The 22,084-nt window shown below is 45.6% G+C and overlaps 2 protein-coding genes across 2 annotated transcripts; both read right to left on the bottom strand.

The window, feature by feature from the left end:
- Positions 1-238: 238 nt before the first annotated feature.
- CUNH11orf16 (chromosome unknown C11orf16 homolog) lies at positions 239-8,817 on the bottom strand. Its single transcript, XM_073883007.1, has 4 exons — positions 8,661-8,817; positions 3,903-4,535; positions 801-1,021; positions 239-271 (listed from the first exon to the last, which is right to left on the bottom strand). Exons 1-4 carry the CDS (start codon positions 8,815-8,817, stop codon positions 239-241), a joined length of 1,044 nt encoding a protein of 347 aa, XP_073739108.1.
- A 4,020-nt stretch (positions 8,818-12,837) lies between these two features.
- ASCL3 (achaete-scute family bHLH transcription factor 3) lies at positions 12,838-13,380 on the bottom strand. The gene has a single exon (XM_025894222.1). It carries the CDS (start codon positions 13,378-13,380, stop codon positions 12,838-12,840), a length of 543 nt encoding a protein of 180 aa, XP_025750007.1.
- Positions 13,381-22,084: the final 8,704 nt, after the last annotated feature.

Genomic DNA, 22,084 nt, shown 5'->3' with positions numbered 1-22,084 from the left:
GAAGGCGACAGGCTGTGGATGTGTTTGCCTGGAGCCCCCCCGCCCCCCCACCCCCAGCAGGGAGTCCTGGCCAGGACCACCGGGCTCCTGTGCCCCTCAGGGCAGGTGCCTTCACAACGCTCATCTGCAGGCAAGTCTAGCGTGTGAGAATGCCACTGCTTGTGCGCCCAGCACGTGTGGCCTGCGCTCTGTCCCCAGCCGTCACAGGACAACTTGGCAGCCACTCGGTAGCGCCTCCTCAGGTAGTTACCACCACTGCTCTTTTAGCTTCCTATAAGAAAAAAAAAAAATCCCGAGAGTCTGATGCTGACTGTAATTTTAAGTATCAAAAGTCACTGATCTTAAAAAGTCGTGATGTGCCCTGAACTCCTTGAAGCTACTGGGCCAACAGCAGAGCTGCCTTTGGCCAGTTTGGTTGCCTGGTAGTTCATCTCATTCTGAACGTGACAAGTCTTTCCTCAGGACAAACGCCAGCGTTTTATATGATTAAGGCCAAGTTTTAAGTAGGGCTGTGTTAGTGTTCCTAGTGAGGAATGGACTCCCATGGACAGAGGGCCTAGTCAGGCAGACCCATGCCCATCACCGTAGGGTCAAGAGTGTCACTTAAGTGGAATCCTTACCTCCATAAGAAGCCTGTGATCAGCTTTGTGGGTTCTGTAAGCCTTCTGAAATGGAATGCAAAATCGTGGGTATGTGCATTTTCCTGGGAAAAGACAGCATGGGAGTTCTCATTCTCAAAAGGGGCATGAAGAACCACATGAGGAGTCCTTAGGAGCCCCTTCCCAGCCATCCTGCTTTACCTGGCTCCTCGGGGCTTTCAGTCTGAGGGCATTTTGGTCCCTCTGGTGGGTCGCTGTTCCCGGACTCCATTCTCTGTGTTCACCGTCCTCTGGCAGGATCTGTGGTGGCTTCACGCCGCTTGCTTCCAGGACCAGCTCCTTCGTATTCCCCAGCACTACACTCTGTACCCTTTGTTGTTTGTTGCCCCTCTTTTCTCTCCAGATGGTTCCATGTCTTGTTCCTAAACCCCAAATTCAGTGAGTTACGTTGCATGTGCCACCATGGGATTGGTCCTGATGACTGAAGTGGAACTATGTTAGGATGCCAGAATCTAACTGTAAGTTCCTACCACTGCTCTCTTTAAAGAGAAAGTTTGTTAGTCATTTCTGGCCATTACACTTTTTGGATAGGTTTTATCTGATAACCACTTTTGGAATTAGATGGGAGAAGGTATCAGACACGACTTTCAGAACAGCCAGCAGGGGAAGCAAAGGTGGGCAACTGCCATCTGTCAAAGGAGCTTATAAATCACACTGATCACAAAGAAGAGGTAGTGAGCTGGGGGGGGGCGGGGGGGCAAGGTTTTAAGAGGTTGGGTGTGAGGCAAAAATAAAATAATGGGAGATGTGACTCCCTGGGGAGTAGGAAAAGAATCTGAAAAGGAAGGACTACTTTACAGGAATCCATCCTCTTGCAGGCTTTTAAAACTACAGATTAAATCCTGTTTCAGTTATAAGCTCAGGAGGAGAGCAAAGTAACTGCGGGCAGCCAGCAACCTGGCCTTCCTAGAATTGTTAGGTTGGGATCAAACGGGAACTTGGGAAGTAACAAGAAGCATGGAGGGCAGAGGGAACCACACAAGAGGATTGTCATGAGGCAGAGCCTAAGGCTGACCGTCAGGCATCAGTACTTGACTGAAGGCTGTCAAGCACAATTAGGAGAAACAAAGCAGCATGTTTCCCTAAAAGCAACAAAATCTGGAGGGGGAGAAAAGGAAAGTTCTGGTGTTTGCCATTGTTTCCGGTGCTGGTGCACACCCGGTTTTCTGCACTTCATCCTCACTAGTCACTTGTGGCACACAATGCCTCCCTGCCCCCGTGACAAGGGCCAGGGATGGCCCTTTTCTCCACACTCCGACACAAGTATATTCTCCATAGCTTTGCACACAGGCTTGGGACCTGGCAGAGGGTAGGTCCAAGGATCCTCATGGTTCAGCTCTAAGAATTAACCTTTGCCTGGGTCATGACAAATGATCTTAGTAGTACCTAAGGGAAAACCAGACCAAGTACGTGAAGGTACCATATTTATCTTCTTTACGGACAATTACTAGAATTTTTGGCAGGGCAGGGGGGAAACAAAACTTTAGAGTGGATCTGTTGAAATGTGGTGGGAAGAGAGACTGAATGTGGGTGGCTGGGCAGTGGAGGGAGACGAGCAGTGTGTGCTTAGGGAAAAGAGGTGTGGACTTAACCAGGTTTGAAACCAGTCCAGATGGAATGCTGGGGAGCCAAGCTACAGTACTGGGAACGCAGAGCTGGTGTCTGAAACCTGTGTGAGCACCATGGCCCCTCTGGTTACCCCTCTGGCATCCCCCCCCTGAGGCCGAGCCTGGTGCTTCTCTGTTGCTCCCTACAGACTCCTGTCTGTGGGGTAGTTACCGCTTTTCTTTCCCCAGTCTGCTGAAACAGGAGGCAGTGGAAGCTATGGCGAATTTAGCATGGTATCTCTAGGCTTGGGCACCATTTTCTTGATAGTATCACCTGTAGGGCAGGTGTATCTGAGAGGAACAGTTGTTTCCTAGTAGCTTCTGCCAGCACCTCCCACAGCCTCTCGCCATGAGATCCATGACTGTCTCCCAGAAGCCCAAGATCCTGCCCAGCTTGGTATTTTCAATACAAAGGCTCCTCTCTGAGAGGGGAGGAGGAGCTCAGCTGCACACAGCTGACTTCTTGTTCCTCCAGTTCTCTCCGTGGGGCAGGGGGAGAATCCCACACCTGGAAAGCCAAGGAAGGTCTGGAACACCTATAAAGTACAAGAGCAGCCAACTTATGCCGTTCCCACCCGTCCACCCCCATGCCCCACCAAAGCCCAGGGGTCCAGGAGTCACCAAGACGGTCTCTCGGTGTAGAAATAATTTCTCAACTTTCTGGAACTGAAGACCAACAAAGTTCTTACCCCTGGGGCAAGAGTGAAATCCTCGTGGCTAAGAGGTCCCTCAGCTGAGCAGCTGTCCTGGAAAGAGGCCAGTGGCTTCAAACAGGGACCCACAGCGGGTCCCAGTGTGGGTGGTGTCTGGAGATCGTTAAGCCCTTAGCAGTGGTACTCTAACCACACAGCCTCCCTGCCCCAAACTGAAGGTTCATTTAGTTCACTCTATGTTCGGTTAGTGACCCCAGGGCCCCAGGAATCTAGTCTAGGGCTGGGCTTATCCCAGCTGCCTCTGCCTGCTGACTTGGGCTTCTGCTCTGTCCAGGCCCTGCTGGGAATTTAGATAGGACAGGCATGAGGCATGTCAGTGATACACGGCTTCTAAACCTGAGGGCGTCACGGGGTTCTTAGCTCAAGGTGAAGATGGGATGGCTGTTGATCAACAGCACTGCCTCCCCTTCTCGTGAGGAATGAGCAGCACGATGCAGTGCCCTGCTTCCTCCCACTCTGATTTACTAAGGGGACCAGGGGAGAGTAGGGCCTGATGACCAATGAATGTTTAAAGACCAGTTTCTGTGCCTCTCGGGCCATTGAAGACTCTAATCGACACCTGAAGGCATTTTGACTATTCATCTAGAGAAAAATCAAGGGCCCCCGGAGAAAAAGGAGGGGGTGGGGGGCAGGCAAATACAGACAAAGGCAGCACCCTGTCAGTAGAGACTAGTGAAGAAAAGAGGGTTGTTAAACAGGAATGCAAACCTTCACATGAAGATCAGCCCATCCCCTCTTACGGGGTTTTATTGCTCAAATGGAAACCTACTATTTCCCTTTTATCACAGCTTCCCCTTCAATATGGCCACACTCCTAAGTGTTACTTCCAATCCTAGCATGGGGGATGCGTGCATGAGATCCCTACAAGACACATGGGAGGGAAGAGAGCAGGGCCCCCAGCCCTGCCTTACAAGAAGGTATACCTGGCTTCCCAGGGTGCGGCTGGGACCCGTTTCTCCTCCAATACCTCCACTCGGGCTGGCATAGGCCACCCTGCCTCCTTGGAGACTTCTCAAGAAGGATGGGGTCTGTGTTGACTGTGCTGTCCACCATCAGCCTCTGGGGGAGGCTAACCTGCAGATCATTCTCCAAATCCTCTTCGGAGGAAGAGGAAGAAGAAGAAACCCCCAGGGGAGCTTGCACCCCTCCTTCCTCTTCTTTAGGACCCTCTAGGGGCAAACGTGGTGCTGTGGGCTTCAGTTCTACCTCTGGATGTTCTTTGGCCCTGGTTAGAGGCCACCAGGTAGGTCCAGCCAAGGGGCAAGGGCAGAGGCAGCCCTGGCCCAGCAGTTGGCAGCAGGCCTGGGGGACGCAGGGAGGACACAGGAACAGAGTGCCCGGAGAAAGCCCATTGGTGACCCATCCAGCAGCCGGTCCAAGTGGAGAGCAGCAAGGGGCCCAGAGGAGGGCGCCAGCGTGCTCCTTGATTGAAGGCTTGTGCGGCCTCCCCACAGCCTTCTTCCAGACAGGAGGGGGCACCCACCTGACCCCGCCTCTAGGCACACTAGCTGTCTTGCCGTTCCAGAAGTGAACAGTAATTTCTCCTTCTTCTGATGCTATGTAACAGAAAGAGCAACATTTTGTTAAAATTACCTCTTCTATATCATGGGACAAGGGTTCTCCTAGCCCCCAAAGCAAACCTCAGTGCAGCCCCCTGCTCCGCCAGCCTCCTGCAGGGCACCTCTCCGTGGAGAGCCTGCCAGGAACATTCCCTCACCGGCTCCCTATTTACTGCCACTTCGCGGGGCACTGGCATGCACCTCCCGGGCTCGATTTTCATGGGGAAAGAGAAGCCTCCTGTCATTCTCGAAATTGCAATGATGCTGACTGCTGGCCCTGCAGAAGGGGACTCTCCCAGTCCGTGGATAACTTGATGCGGGACCAGTCATGAGTACTGGTGTGGCCCCAGTTTAACCTCATCACACCATAGGTTAGCTAACCCACATAGACATAATAGTTTCAGGCTATTTTTGCTCTGATGAAAGGTATTATATAATCTGAAAGATAGGATTCATCTGTCCGTTGCCACATCCAGGATTAAGCTGCAAGTGAGGGGGTAAGGTTTTTTTTTTTTTTTTTTTCACCTCTACGACCCTCAGCTTGCCTCTAAGACACTTTTTGCTCTCTCCTACCAGCCTGGCTCCGCCTGGGGACGCTAGGTCGGAGCTGTTTCCCTTACCTCTCTGGGGGTCTCTTGCCTCTGAGGCCAAGAGAATGGTGCCAGGGCCATACCGCTGTTGGTCTGGCTCCCAGGGGGCAAGCACCGTGTCCCCAGGTCACAGCAAGCATTCCATGGATGGCAAGAACTGAATGACATCATCTTCTAAGACCACATTCTGCCACTGGGCTGGCAGCTTCAGGTCTGTGATGAGGGGAACCTCAAATTCCACAAGCAGGGCGCCCCGTCTCTCCAGCTGTGGATAAGAAAACACAATAAGATCTGGCGTGTGGAAGTATAACAGGGGGCGCCGTGGTTCCCCGCAATGCCCTAGAACCAGACCCAGGGCCTTCTTTACAAACAGTGAGGGCCATCAAGAGAAGGGACAGGGACAGATGCTGTTAGAGCTGATTGTAGCAGAGACAGGCAAGCTGTAGTGTGGATGCTCTTTCCTCTACCTCTTTTTGCCCTCGGCAACTCTTGTGTATCACTTCCTGCCATTCTTTTCCTGTTCGAAGAGAAAGAGGAAGACTCTTCCTGTTTTCCTGTGCTCCTCTATGTATTTGTCCTGCAATTCCCAGGGATAACCTGGGTCCTTTGGATCTTTCTCCAGTGTACTCCCCCTCCTCCCAGCACTTCTGAAAAGTGTTGTCGCTGTGTCCAAGACCAACCAGGGATAGATAGTGTATTCGTCCACAGACCTGCACAGGCAAGGAGGAGCTGTGGCCTAACGTGAGGGCAGCCCTCAGCACCTGCCATTACAGCAATGAGCAGAGGTTCAACAAAGCAAATGAACGTCGTAAAAGAGAGGGCAGGAGAAGTCTTGAAGCTAATTGAAAGTACAAGCTCTTTCGAGAACTCCGTATGACTTGGAAGAGACAGTCTGGTTGCAAATTACTTTAATCACTAGACAGCCTATTATTTGAGCAAAACTCTGCTACTATTTCATTTGGATTCACATACTAGTTCCTTGAAAACGACAAAATGATTTTTGAATGGAAATTCTATAATTCATTTTTTTTGGAATTCACACTAGTCTTCCCTCCATGAATCCACAGTCACAAAGTCTGACTCTGAGAAGAGAAAAACCCCAAAGAAGGAAGCAGCCACGGAAGTAAAGCACAGGCCTGGCTCCCAACATGTGGGGGACCAGGCTTGTGTGTGTACAGGCAGAGACGTGCATGTGGGCATGTTCTGTTTCTCTTTCCCTTAGGCTGGTGCCCATCATTCAACACACTGAATTTTCCTGAACAGAGCACTTTTCACTCTCTTTTCTTCATTGTCACAGGTTCAGTTGTATTCCCTCACCCCAAAATGCATCTGTTAGAATCCTAACCCTTAGTACCTCAGGTTGTGACCTTATTTGGAAATAGGATCATTGCAGATATAAGAAGTTGAGACAAGGTCATGCTAGGCTGATAGGGTGGGTGCCTAATCCAAAGACTGATGTTCCTATAAAAAGGGGAAATGTGGACACAGACATGCACAGAGGGAAGATACTGTGTGAAGGTGGGGCAAAGATTGGGGTGATGTTTCTATAAGCCAAGGAACACCAAAGATGGTCAGCAAGCACCCGGAAGTTAGTTAGTAAAGGCATGTAGAACAGATTCTCCCTCACAACCCTCAGAAGAACCAACATGCCAACACCTGCACTTCAGTCCCCAGAACTGAGAGACAATACATTTCTGTTCTTTAAGTCACCCCGTTTGTGCTACCCTGCTACACAGCCCTAGCAAACTAATACACTCACCGCCATTGCATTTCCCTTCTAGAACCTGGCCCTGAACGATGTGTGCCTATCCAAGAAACTATCCTACTGGGCACACACAGCTGAGGCATAGCAGTATTGACAGGCCACTCCGAGGAGTGTGCTGGGAGATGTGAAGAACTTGCCTCTGGAGCAGCCTTTATCTGAGCCCGGTAATAAAAGCCATCTGGTCCCCTTCTTGCCAGGACCCATGTGTCAGCAGCATCTCCAACTCTTCCCAACCAGCCAGGCCCCTGCCATGCTGAGTCAGCCATGTGGAGACACGGGTGGTAAGATGCATATCTGGGAAAAAGCAAATGGAATTAGGGAGTGGAGAAGACCAAGCCCTAAAAACATCAAGAAATGCATTTCACAGATCTGAGCAGGACCACAGTGTGCATATGACATAGAAGACTGTGTGGAACAGAAATCCATGTAGCAAGTGGCTGGCGATCTGTCTTACTTCCAGTAAGACAAGATAAACTGCTGGAAGGGGCAGAAGGAGAGGACAGTGAAGGGAACTCTCATTTGGGGATTGAGAATTGCTTCAAGGTCATCAAAATGTGATTAGCTTGGATATAGTCAAGTGAGTTAATGCTGGTCCTGAGACTGAACAGCAGACCAGGAAAGAGCACTGGGGAGGTAAATCCAAAGGCAGTCTGTGGGAATCGAGGATGAGGCATGCACGTTTGGATGGTAGTACCAAAGGAGTAACATGGGAAGGGTGCTTGGTGCTATGGGGTCAGAAGGGAGGAGGACATGTTTGAGCAGGGAAAGCACAGAGGAGCTGGCTAAGGGGCTGAGAGACAGGAAAAAGAAGCTACTCCTGGAGAGGTTTGTGGACAGGACCAAAGCAGGGGTGCAGTGGTGGGGAGGGATTGTTGAGTCAGGGTTTGGGTTTTCTGAAGAAGCTGTTTACTTTGTGGGCAAGCCTGGAGGCAGGGATGCTGAACTCTGGCTTTAAACAAGATGGTCCACAGGGCGCCTGGGTGGCTCAGTCGTTAAGCATCTGCCTTCACCTCAGGTCATGATCCCAGAGTCCTGGGATCGAGCCCCACTTCGGGCTCCCTGCTCCACAGGAGGCCTGCTTCTCCCTCTCCCACTCCCCCTGCTTGTGCTCCCTCTCTCACTGTGTCTCTGTCAAATAAATAAATAATCTTAAAAAAAAAAAAAAGATGATCCACATAGATGAATCTAGAAAGCAGGTTCTTAAGGGTTCAAGCTGGTATGTCCCTAACCTGGGCAGACGGAACTGAGTGGCCTGGACATAAGTGAGTCCCTGGAACTGACACCACATGTGTATGCTTGAGGGCTGAGCTTCCTTTCCCTTCTGCAATCACACTTTAGACAGCCCACCAAGGATTCGGTTCGGGAAAGGCCAGGATCACTGAGGGATACTGAGGAAACCTGAGGAGGTACCCAGAGACCTCGCCTTAGCTGTTGGTTGCAGAAACCCTAATTTCTCACGTGGTGCCAGGGCTAGTCTCATAGTTGGTGGTAAACTGAGCTGGAAGCTCTTTAACTGGTGATACCTGACTGCCTTCTCTTCACATGCCAACTCTGACATCTGCCACCTTTCTACAAGGTGCTACAAGGAGCACAGTTCAGACAGGAGGGATAGAATACCATGAGCAAATCAGAGCCCACACGGTGAAGAACCCTTCCAGCTTCTGCAGGAAGCAAGTTGTCTCCCTCATGGTTCACTGTCGAGAGCCAAGAACGGAAAGGAACAAGAGGGGTGCTCATCACTTCTGCCAGAGGAGCCGAGACTAGTACCTGGAGAGCAAGTTGTGCCAGGTGCTTGGATGGCAAAGGGGCAGGTGAAGGAGAGTCCCCAAGGAGGAGCAGCGCCAGTCCTGGAAGGGGACTTCAGGGTCGTGGCCACACTGCGGTATTTGGGCAAAGCCGTCCCAGGGCCTGCAGAGGATTCCATGGCCTTGGGAGGAGAAACGAGGTGAGAACAAGCACCGCCATTACCCGAGTTGCAGCCCCCAGCCCAGCAGAGGGCACCTGGCTGGTGCAGGGCTCAGTTCCACGGTTAGCAGACCCCACCTGCTCCCACAGCGGCTCAGGCTGTTCTCTGAATCACCTGCCTCGGGAACCTCAGCTGAGGAGATAGGGGAGGGGTTGAAAAAGCAAGTGTTGTGACTTTAGAGAAACCCAGCTTTAAATCCTTCACGGACTGCTAGCTGCGTGCTCATGTCACCACGCACTTCAGTTATGGTGCAGATAACATACTGAAAGCACCTGGCTGATCAGTGGCTCAATATATGTTAGTTTTTTCCTCCTCCCCAGTTGTAAGGACTCCCAGGGTTAAAACAGTACTTCCCCTCACAAATATGGCTGGCCTAACCCTGATAACAAACTGACCCCTAATCTAGGCCACAGACTCCCTTCCTAATCCAGTCACCTCCAGGACTAACTCTAGCCCCAGCTGAGATCCCAGGGTCGTGACCTCCACAGACCTGTTCAGACGCGCCACCCGGGGCCCAAGATCACACTCCGCTGTCCCAGCCCACCAGAGCTCCTGCCCAAGTCCACAGGTCTGACCCCAAGGGGACTGACCCACAGCCCCAAACTCCTCCGCCTCAGCCTTCTGACAGTTGGGGCTCAGGGCCTCAGCCCGACTGACTGCTGGTTGCCGAGCAGGCTGCCATGGCTGCGAGCCGGCAGGAACGCTGTGGACTGAGTGTACTGAGCATGTGCAGAGAGGTGGCGGGCGCCTTGCGGGGCATGGGCCGGGCAAGCGGGCAGAGGGTTTCTCCGAGGAAACGGGGAGGGGGGCTTTGGAGAGAAAGGTCACCGCAGCCTCAATTCCCCGAAGCTCAGGCTTCCCCACTGCTGGAAGAGGCCCTCGTGAATCCCAGCAGAGTCCTGTGAGGGAGGGCGCTGCCTCTACAGAGACTAAGGGCTATTGATCTGCCTCCATCCCGTGCAGACAGGAGGCTGGGTTAGGTGAGCCATTGGCTGGCTGACGGACTCTAAGATAGAATTTGTCTGTAGTTTAAAGCAAAATAACCAGAGGTGTAGGCATGTTTGTCTGTAACAGACAGGACCCTGCTGAGGAGCAGAAATGTGGCGACCACTTGGGGGGTGATGGGAGTGGACACTGGTGACCAAGGGGACAGAAGTCTGGATTCTGCTCTCATTTGAACATCCATGGGACAGGCTGGTATTTGGAGGCATCTGACAGCCATTGTGTGCCAATTGCGTGCCTGGCACCGTGTTCAGGGGAGAATACCAAAAAAGTATGCAGGGATATTTGTGGGTGTCTCTCTCACACCCGTTCCCCTCTTCCAACACTTCCTGTTTCTGTTGGCAGGTGCACGTGGTTAAAGAGGCTGATTGTACGTCCAGCTCCACAGGTAGAGTGTGTGTCTGTCAGCACACTCCACTCCCTGGCTCCGCTCTGGGGATTGGCAAGGCGTGGGCATGTTCCCCAGGCTCTCCAATCAGAGTAAATCTCAGGACCTGTGTTGAGAATCCTGGGTTATAGACTCTGTCTTTCCTCCTCTACATAAATAAGAAAGTACACGGTTCTAGGAGCCTCTGACTGCCTTCTGGGGACACTGAAGCTATTCCCAGAGAAAGGGATGATAGACCGAAACAAAACAGGTTCTCGGTGACGTTGTTGAGCCCTTCCTGAAGGCAGGCCTAGAGCTAGATGCTTCAGTTGTGTGAACCTTTACTGATTATACAAATTTGGATTGGATTTTTCTCTTACTTGTAACCAAAAGCATCTTAAGTGATGACTGCCCCCCCAGAGCATAATTCTGTAGTTATGTCAGGAGAATGACTGTTGCTAAGGATCACACATGAAAAGGTTCAGTTATTTGGTGCAGAAAGTTAGAGTCCAAGAAAGACCAATGGAGTCTCTGGCAGCAGGAGGAGGATTTCTGAATAAGACAGGTGGGATTTCAGGGCGCCTGGGTGGCTCAGTCGTTAAGCGTCTGCCTTCGGCTCAGGTCAGGATCCCAGGGTCCTGAGATCGAGCCCCACATCGGGCTCTCTGCTCAGCGGGAAGCCTGCTTCTCCCTCTCCCACTCCTCCTGCTTGTGTTCCCTCTCTTGCTTTCTCTCTCTCTAATAAAATATTTTTTAAAAAGGTGGGATTTCAGTGATGGAGGGGAAAAGGAGAACATTCCAGTTTAGAAGGCAAATGCTAAGAGAGAAGGATGCAATTGCAAGATTGCTTTTCTCTTTTGGAGGAAATGGGGTGTCATGAGAAAATCAAGGTGTGACTATTTGAAAGGGGCCAAATCGATGGGAACTTTGAAAACTAAGCAGATAAATGTAAACAACATGGTAGTCAAAAGGAAGATGTCATGGGGTTTGAGCAATGAAATGCTCATGAAATTCTTGAAGAAAAAAACATCAGAATGAGAACGTAGCCAGTTAAGACTAGAGCCCAGGAGGCCAGGAGGAGACTCTTTTTTTTTAAAAAAAAAAGATTTTATTTATTTATTCATGAGAGACAGAGGAGGAGAGAGAGAGACAGACAGACAGACAGAAGCAGAGGGAGAAGCAGGCTCCCAAGGAGCAGGGAGCCCGATGTGGGACTCAATCCCAGAACCCCGGGATCATGACCTGAGCCGAAGGCAGACGCTTAATCATCTGAGCCACCCAGGCGCCCCAGAAGGAGACTCTTAACAGTGACCCAGATAAAACGGGACAGGATTGGAATAGGAAAATAGTGACAGCAAATATTTACCCACAACATCTGCCTGATTTGAGGCTCTCTGCTGGGTGCGAGGAATATAGGAGGAATAAGACTGGTCCCTATCTACTGAAGAGATAAGTGGGTGATACAGTATGTAAAGATAGTAGGGTAGGATCTGTGAGGAAATATGTGTACAAAATAAAGGAACAAGTAATGGCGGGAATGGGAAGACTTCACAGAGATGACGGTGGAGGTGAATGTGCCAGTGTATGGCACATTCTGACTGGGCTTGGCGACAGATGGGACCTGGGAGTTAAGGGAGAAGGAAGAGCTGAAACTAGTCATGGCAATGGAAATAGCGACATTTTGAAGGCAGACTCCAAGATATGGGGCAGTGACTGTATTTCCCGGTGGGGAAGGACAGGTGTGGCCCCTGTCCATTTTCTGGCCAGGAGAACCTGTAGAATGGTGATGCTATGGACAATACAATAATAATAATAATAATAATAATGGTTAGGAATACTTATGTGTCAGGCATTGTTAATTCTCCTAATAAACATATGGGGGAATAGTTGCTGTTGGTATTATTCTCATTCTGTGGATGACGAACTTAGACACGAAGAGGAGGGAGCCGATTCATAGTTTAAACTGAGGCAGTTGGATTCCAGAGACTGCACAGCCTTCTTAACCCCTACATTAAGCTGCCTGAGGAAGTCTTCTGCATGCAGGAAAAAGATGACTCCAAAATAATTTCAGATGACAACAAGATTTTGTTAGCTACCTTTGCTTCAGCCCTGGGACACTTTCCCATCATGACGTGGGTAAGGTATAGATGTAGAGATTTCCTGTCAACCCCAAATTATAATAATAAGAACTACCAGACTTTGACAAACAAGGGAGTTTCATTGTGATCGCTTAGCATGAAGTGTTTGCAAAGGGCTTAACAAGCATTGATTACTCATTGGTCAGACTTTACAATACTTTCAGAGTGTTTCTTACAGCTGAGACTCTGGTCAAGTGTGGGAGAAGGGCAAGGTGAGGGGTATAGAGAATCCTGGGGACGTCTGCTCCTCTAAAGTTTTTGAAAGAAATCACCAAAGCTTAAGACGCATCTTCTCAATCCCCATAGGATCATGTTTAGTACATTTGAAACCCTGGTAGGAAATACCCAGCACAAGTGGACATTTGAGCTGTTATCACCCTATGCAGAAATTACGTTTAGGAAAAACTGTTGAATGCTGCTATAAGAGACTCCGTTTTGTGAAATTGTTTGTTTCTATTCAGAAACACTGACTCAAATGATTCTAAAAATGGGGTCAGTGTGGCGGCTGGTGGCTGCCATTATGGAGGAAACTTTCCCAGGGCTATTCTTGGCCTCCGCCTTATCAGGGTACAGAAGAGACTGCAGATAATTAATATACTTGATGGCAGCTCTGAGGGTTTCCACTTTGCTGAGTCGTTTCTCCAAGTACTCCTCTGGCAGATGATGTCGGAGCTGGGCGTAGCCTTCATTGACACACTTCACCCGCTGCCTTTCCCGCTCATTTCTTTTGCGGATAAAGGCCGTCCCATAGGAGTATTCACACCTTCTGTAATTTGGATAAGGCATTGGGAAGGAGAAGGGGCAGGGTTCACCATAATTTTCCATGAATAGGGAATCGCTGGGAAAGGGCAGCAATGGCAGGTCTTCAGAGTAAGGGGACGACACCGGGGCATCAGGGTACAGGTGGAAAGTGACCATGGGGTCCAGATAGAAGGACCTGGTCAGTGGCAAGTGGACAGAATCAGAGAAGGTAGGCAGCTTTTCTGGCAGATTAGAGTAGCTTCGATTGTCCATCGTTTCCTCTTTAGCCTGGAAACATAACCAAGTTTATCAATTTAGCCAGATCAAAAGAGCAGATACCATTCACTTTCTCAGAGATCAATGTTTTAAAGCTTTCTCTGCTTTGATGGATAGTTTCTGAGCTCATTCTGAAAATGATACGGGGTTACAATACTCTGTGGGGAGTAAGAGAGAGGATCTTTTTGGTGGTACAGAGGAAGAGCAATAAATAACAACTCATTTTGTGAGAGAGTTATCCCCTTTCAACACTTTGAATCCTGATGATTACAAAGATACAGCTTTAGTCATGGAAGAATGTGTCTTCCACACTCCTAGAATGCTTTCTTTCTTTTTTTTTTTAAAGATATTTTTTATTTATTTATTTGACAGAGAGGCAGAGAGCACAAGTAGGCGGAGGGGCAGGCAGAGGGAAAGGGAGAAGCAGGCTTTCTGCTGAGCAGGGAGCCCGATGCGGGGCTCGATCCCAGGATCCTGGGATCATGACCTGAGCCGAAGGCAGTCGCTTAACGACTGAGCCACCCTGGCGCCCCCCTAGAATGCTTTCTGATCCTCCTCAGACGGAAGTCTCCAACAAATGATACTATCTAGCTAGAATTTAATAATGGTTTGCTGTTGATTTCTATTAATTGTGAATTACACTGATTTCACACTTAGGGCAGTGATACAGAATTTCTTTTAAAAATACATCTACCTGGGGTGCCTGGGTGGCTCAGTTGGTTAAGCGACTGCCTTTGGCTCAGGTCATGATTCTGGAGTCCCGGGATCGAGTCCCACACTGGGCTCCCTGCTCAGCAGGGAGTCTGCTTCTCCCTCTGACCCTCTTCCCTCTCGTGCTCTCTATCTCTCATTCTCTCTCTCAAATAAATAAATAAAATCTTTTAAAAAAAGAGTTAACATTTAAAAAAAATTAAATAAAAACATAAAAAATAAATAAAAATACATCTACTTGAGTAAAACATGTCCCTTGAAGAAAAATAGTAAGTGAATAACAGTACAAGTGGAACACAGATAATGAAGACCATGAAGGTGCATGCAAATAATTAAAGTTTGGGAAACACTGAAATACCACAATATTCAAATACATGTTGGAGCCCTTACAAAGGAGTTAATGATCATGCAACCTCATGGGTATAGTCTTCTTAAATAATACCTGATATGCCGGGGGCAAAACCAAAAATAAAAATAAGAAAGGAATCTTTTGCTCTTAAAAATTCACTTTAAGATCCTTTAAATAAGAAATTCCCCAAATAAATTTAAAACATAGTCAATTTATATATTTTACTTACTCAGAAGTTTAAATATATTGAATGAAGTGCATCTGTATTTAGGTTTTTTTTTTTTTTTCATGGAACATAAGGATAAGGCATGACACTCCAAGAGGTCTCAGACCCAGACAGTCCTTTTTTCTGAATAGGTCTTCATGAACCTCATTGACTAAACCACCATTACTTTTTGCCTTTGACTATAAAAATAAAACTACAACAGATCTTACAGGGATATTGCAGTTTAACCAGTTAGCTAGGAGGCAGGGTAGTGCTGTAGGAAAAGAGCATTTTTCTTTCAGTTATAACACCCTTGAGTTTCAATCTTGGCTTTGCCCCTTCCTAGCTGTGTGTCCTTAGGCAAGTTACTTAGCCTTTCTGAGCTTCATCTTTTTCCTATGATCAATTGAGGTATTAACTATTCTGCAGGGTGGTTGTGAGGATCAAATGGAAAAAAAATACCTAATGTACAGGCGTGAGTTCTTTTCCTCTTTCCTTTCTTTACAGATGAATACTTGTGCAGTGTCCCTTTCTAAGTTGCACCTTCCAGAAAAACCTGGCTTATATTTTCCCTCACACTGGAAAATCAAACATCAATGTATCCGAAACCTATTTGTTGAGAGAGGACCATACCTAAAATGGAAAAGCAACATGAAATCCACCTGTGGGCCTTCAGAAAAGAGCAAATATGACTTTCTGTTCATTCTTCAGGGTGTGATTTTTCAACATTTTTAAGACTGAGGGCTTGACCTCTATGCTTGGCATGTGTAGAGAAAAAGAGGCCACCCTCCTCCCCACAACCGTGTTTGTAAGCAAGATCAGGTAACATTGTCCCTCGCTTCTCTGCCTGAGCATAACAACAACCTGCAGCCCACACCATGTAATGGGTGGAGCAACCTCTAAGCACCAGGATTCAAGTGCGATGAAGGGTATTACTTTATTTTTTTTTAAAGAGTTTATTTATTTGAGAGAGAGAGAGAATGAGAGATAGAGAGCACGAGAGGGAGGAGGGTCAGAGGGAGAAGCAGACTCCCTGCTGAGCAGGGAGCCCGACTGGGGACTCGATCCCGGGACTCCAGGATCATGACCTGAGCCGAAGGCAGTCGCTCAACCAACTGAGCCACCCAGGCGCCCCGAAGGGTATTACTTTAAAGGAAAGTGTGAAAAAGCCTATCCTATCTAGTATGGCTGCTGAAAGACAAAAATGACTATGGAATCAGGAATGACAGTATGCAAAGGGGGGTAGGGGATGAGGGTGGGGATGGTGGGAGGTGGAGAGTGCTGTAAGGAGTCATGGTGAACAACCTGGAAGGGAGTAAATAAATACCAGGGAATGCTCTTCCTAATAGGGGACTGGGGGGAGGAGGAGGAGATAAATGTGAAAGGTGCAATTAAAACTCAAAACAGGGGCGCCTGGGTGGCTCAGTCAGTTAAGCGTCTGCCTTCCGCTCAGGTCATGGTCCCAGGGTCCTGGGGTCGAGCCCCGCATCGGGCTCCCTGCTCGGCGGGAAGCCTGCTTCTCCCTCTCCCACCCCCCCTGCTTGTGTTCCCTCTCTCGCTGGGTCTCTCTCTGTCAAATAAATAAATCTTAAAAAAAAAAAAGATCAAAACAAAGGAAAAAGAAATGAAAGATTCCAAATTACTGACCAAATGGCCTAAAATAATTAACTTAAAACAAAAATCTCTGAAAGATTAAAAACTAGCCAAGATTCTGTCAAAAATAAAAAGTTGCTGAGAGAAGAGTTAGGAAATTCCCAAGGCAGGAATTCCAGAGGGCAAGAGATCAAGAATAACTATGGCAGAAGCTACAAAATGATGGCACAATGGGCATGGAGCCTGTATTTCTACATTACTGAGAACAGCAGAGCCTTATTTCTGCCTATGGCTAACAAGCCAGACCTGGCACAACACAGTATCAAAATGCAAAGCAGATGCCAGCAAAGCCAATCACACGCAAGAATTCTTCAGGTATGGTTTTATCCTGACAGATCATTTTAATGTCTTAAACCTTGACCCAGATGAAATCTGAGTCATTCATATATGCCACTTAACAGTTTCTGGGCTTTAAGTAGACTACGCATAATTCTTGGGAAAAAAAGCTTAGTGTCTCTGTAGACACACTGATGAGAAGCTTTTTTTATTGAGCATTTCCCAAAAGTTCACCAATCAGTGTAGTAGCATTTAAATATGATCATCTTTTATTCAAAGAAAATTTAATCACAGCACAACAGAGTGATAGAATGAAAAATACATAAAGAAGAGGATCAAGGGGCGCCTGGGTGGCTCAGCCGTTAAGCATCTGCCTTTGGCTCCGTTCATGATCCCAGGGTCCTGGGATCAAGCCCCGCATCAGGCTCCCTGCTCAGCGGGAAGCCTGCTTATGTTCCTGCTCTCACTGTCTCTCTCTGTCAAATAAATAAATAAAAATCTTTTTAAAAAAAAAGAAGAGGATCAAGATAGGAAGCCTAGTGGAGGATGGCAGTGTTTGTAGAAATTGAATACAAGTTTTTAAAAGAAACCAACACAGACTATTGGTGCTGGGGCTTTGCAGCTCCAGATACATGCACAGCTAACAAATGCACCTATCTTGAGAAAATCTCAGATTTCTCTCTTCTGGGAAAGAAATGATGAGGTCTTAATGATAAAATCCTAAGATTCCAGTAGCAGTGCTGAGCGTAAGAACTTCAACTTTTCAAAGATATTAAAAATACCTAGCATGTAAAAAACACAAAGCTACAACTGCACATATAATTACTTTATGGAATGTTAGGGATGGCAGGAATCTTAGAAATCTTCTTATCCAATCCCTCATACGTTGTGAGTTGGCTAAGCTTGCAGAGCTGGTAACAGAGCAGGGGTCAGAACCTAGGACTCCCGGTTTCCAAACAAAATGCCTCCCACTCTTCCAGATGATTTAATCACCAGCAAAATCTGGACGTTTAACATGTGGGCATGGTTGACAGTTAACGACAATGGAATAATCAGCTGACAAAATTCATCATTTATCAACTGTGCCCGGGAATTTTCTTAAAGGCCATGTACCTATTCTCCCCCAGTGGGCTACTCTGAAGAAGTCTCTTACCTGTTTTGTCGCTAAGATGCTGTATTTTGGGCTGTGTCAGACTTAACATGATTTATAGGTGATCATTTAGTAACTATATGCAAAGTAGCTTACAGTTAAACAGAACTGCTTAGTTCTGGTTTAGCTATTTTTTTCTACCTAATATGTAGATATGAAACACATAACAATACTAAGTAGAAAGGTTTGCTTACAAAACTAGACTCTTGTAACAAATTCTTTTGTAAAAAGAATTCCTCCCCATTCACCTGGTTTATATGATTTTCTATCAAAATTATTTATGGAAAATATCTGTAATAGTCTCATAATGTTGATCAATTCTTTTAAATAGAGATTAAGGCCATAACCAGGAAGGTCAATATGAACCTAAATTTTATTACAATACCTTTTAAATTTATTTTCCTCTATTTAGACTTGACTTTTTAGAGTAATTTTAGATGCACAGCAAAATGAAGCAGAAAGTACAAAGAGATCCCATATACCCCTTCCCCTACACATGCATGTCCTCCCCCACTACCAACATCTCCCCCCAGTAATATATTTTTGCAATTGATGAACCAATATTGACACATCATCACTCAAAGTCCATAGTTTACCTTAGGGTTCACTCTGTGTTATACATTCTGTGAGCTTTAACAAATGTATGACAACATGTATCCAGCATCATAGTATCATACAGAACAGTTTTACTATTCTAAAAAGCCTCTGTGCTCCACCCTTTCATCCCTCCCTGCCCCCAATACATGACAACCAGATTTTTTTTTTTTACCACCTCCATAGTTTTGCCTTTTCCAGAATGTCATATAGTTGGAATCACACAGTATGTAGCCTTTTCAGATTGGCTTCTTGCACTCAGTAATATGCATTTAAAGTTCCTCCACATATTTTTATGGCTTGATAACTCATTTATTTTTAGTGGTGAATAATATTCCACTGTCTGGATGTATCAGAGTTTATTTACCCATTCACCTCCTGAAAGACATCTTGGTTGCTTCCAAGTTTTGGCAATTATGGATAAAGCTGCTATAATCATCCATGTGCGGACATAAGATTTCAACTTATTTAGGTAAATACCGAGGAGTGTGACTACTGGATCATATAAGTTCATGTTAGTTTTGTTGAGAAACTCCCAGATTTTTTTTCCAAAGTGGCTGTACCATTTTGCATTCCCACCAGCAATGAATGAGAGTTCCTGTCCGCTCCACATCCACACCAGCGTTTGGTGTTGTCAGTGCTCTGGATTTTGGCTCTTCTAATAGGTGTGTGGTAGTATCTCATTGTTGTTTTAATTTGTATGTCCCTAAGGACATGTGGTGGAATGTCTTTTCATATGCTTATTTTCCATCTGTATATCTTCTTTGGTGAGATGTCTGTTCAGGTGTTTGGCCCATTTATAATCAGGTTGTCTTATTATTGAGTTTTAAGAGTTCTTGGTATATTTTGGATAATAGAACTTTATCAGATATGTCTTTTGCAAATATTTTCTCCCAGTCTGTGGCTTGTCTTCTCATTTTTTTGGCATTGTCTTTCACAGAGTACAAGTTTTTAATTGTAATGAACTCCAACTTGCCACTATTCCTTTCTTTCATGATTCGTGTTTTTTGTCTTTTATCTAAAAAGTTATCACCGAACCGAAGGTCATCTAGATTTCTCCTATGTTATCTTCTAGGAGTTTTAGTTTTATGTTTTACATTTAGGTCTATGATCCATTTTGAGTTAATTTTTTGAAGAGTGTAAGGTCTGTGTCTTGCTTTTTTTTTTTTTTTTTTTGCATGTTGATGTATAGTTGTTCCAGCACCATTTGTTGAAAATGCTTTTCTAGGGACACCTGGATGGCTCAGTCAGTTATGTGTCTGCCTTCGGCTCAGGTCATGATCCCAGTGTCCTGGGATCGAGTCCCACATTGGGCTCCCTGTTCAGCGGGGAGTCTGCTTCTCCCTCTGCCTTTGCCTCTCCCCCCTGCTTGTTCTCTCAAATAAAATAAAATCTAAAAAAAAGAAAGAAAATGCTTTTCTCCATTGTATTGCCTTTGTTCCTTTGTCAAAAATCAGTTGGCTACATTTGTGTGGGTCTATTTCTGGGCTCTCTGTTCTGTTTATCTGTCTATTCTTTGGTCAATACCACACTGACACTGACTTGATTACTGTAGTTTTATAGTAAGTCTTGGAGTGAAATAGTGTCAATCCTCCAACTTTGTTCTTTTCCATTATTGTGTCAGCTTTCCTGGGTCTTTTGCCTCATCATATAAGCTTCAGCATCAGTTTGTTGATATCCACAAGATAACTTGCTGAGATTTTTGGCAGGGATTGTGTTGAATCTATAGATCATTAGGAAGAACTGATATCTTGTTAATGAGCCGTCCTATCCATGGATATGGAATATCTCTCCATTTATTTAGTTCTTTGATTTCTTTCATCAGTTTTGTAGTTTTCCTAATGTGTATTTTGTTAGATTTATACCTATTTCATTCTGGGGACTGCTAACGTAAAAGGTATTGTGTTTTTAATTTCACTTGTTCATTGATAGTATATGGGAAAGCAATTGACCCATGTATATTAACCTTCCATCTTGCAACCTTTGTATAACTACTTTAATTAGTTCCAGGAGTTTTAGGGTTTTGTCAATTCTTTTGGATTTTCTACATAGACTATCATGTCATCTGTAAACAAAGACAGTTTTATTTCTTCCTTCCCAATCTGTATACCTTTTATTTCCTTTTATTATTGCCTTAGCTAAAACTTGCCGTATGATGTTGAAAAGGAAGTGATGAGAGAGGGTATCCTTGCCTTGTTCCTCATCTTAACAGGAAAGCTTCTGTTTCCATTAAGTATGATGTTAGCTGTAGGTTTCTGTAGATGTTCTTTATAAAGTTGAAGGATTTCTCCTCTATTCCTAGTTTACTTTCTTTTTTTTTTAAACATAAATGGGTGTTGGATTGTGTCAAATACTTTTTCTGCATTAATAGGATCATATCATTTATCTTCTTTATCCCGTTGCTGTGATAGATTTTATTAATTGATTTTTGAATGTTCAATCAGCCTTGCATACCTGAGATAAATTCCGCTTGGTTGCAGTTGAACTTACTTACATCTTTTAATACTAACAATAAAATCAATAATTTTAGGTTAGGTTTGTAGGTTTAAAAAATTATTTTTTACTAACCAAAAAAGCTATTAAGAACTCCTAAAACCTCAACCTTATTAATTTAATGTAATTTAAATCTAATTTCTGCCAAGAATTTCTTTGAACAAGCCCTCCTTCATGCATTTTATTTTTCTCTTCATGAATTTTAATCTCTCAATTTGTCAAAATAATATTTGTATACTTTCAGAGCCCCATCTAAGTACCATACATTTTTCTCCCTTCTTCTCCACACACACATGCACACACAGATAATTGAGTACCAATATTTTATGATGAACCACTGTTATAAAAGAGTAGTCTCATAACGGGACCAAATGTCTTTGTATCTTCGAGTTTATTATACAGCAAAAGAAGGAGGAGAGAAACACTGGTGTTTTAAAAATTATTTTTATTGTTACATTCCAAAGAGGACATAGGAGGAAAAAAGCCAGTTATCCAATAACTGTTATACCTTTCAGAGGGAGGCACCCAGCAAGGAACTCCAGTCTTAGTTCAAAGCTGCACACACTAGAGCTCAAACAGCTGCCTCTCCACCTGACCAGAAATGTGGAAAATGTGTGTATGTCACCAATCCAGAGATGCTTGGGGTTAAAAGAAAATTCCTTTATTTCAAGTGTCCAAGTTCTTAGGATTCATCCTTAAAGATACTAGAAGATGAGAAAGACCACACACACCAGACTATGTTTAGTCATTAGAGTAAACTAGCAAATTGCTAGTTTGTCCTAGGATGCATTGCATCAGACATCACAGTACATGAGGAAAATCTGCATTTTATGAAGAGCCACCAGGTAGTTCAGATCCACTTTACCATAAGTGCAGCCACAGGCCAACCAGATACCTAGATAATATAGTCAGTGCAAAATTCAAATGGGTAAGTCAGGGCTTTGATGAGGCTGGCTACACTGCAAAATATAAATGAAACTTGAAAATAGAATGTTAAGTCTATTTACAAAAGTTTGTTTAGTAAAGTGACTTGAGAAAAGTTATGTTAACCACTTCCCACACATCCCTCCCCTCCCCTGCCAGAAAGAAAGAAAAGAAAAGAAAAGAAAAAAAGAAAGAAAGAAAGAAAGAAAGAAAGAAAGAAAGAAAGAAAGAAAGAGAAAAGAAAGAGAAAAGAAAAAGAAAAAGAAAAAGAAAAAGAAAAAGGGAAAGGGAAAGGGAAAGGGAAAGGGAAAGGGAAAGGGAAAGGGAAAGGGAAAGGGAAAGGGAA

This window comes from Callorhinus ursinus, unplaced genomic scaffold (genome assembly GCF_003265705.2).
Source record: "Callorhinus ursinus isolate GAN/ISIS: 27379988/994484 unplaced genomic scaffold, GSC_fseal_2.0 scaffold49, whole genome shotgun sequence".
Lineage (NCBI taxonomy): Eukaryota > Metazoa > Chordata > Mammalia > Carnivora > Otariidae > Callorhinus > Callorhinus ursinus.
Note: the sequence above shows the minus strand (reverse complement) of the source record. Positions and strands in the feature narration are given on the sequence as shown.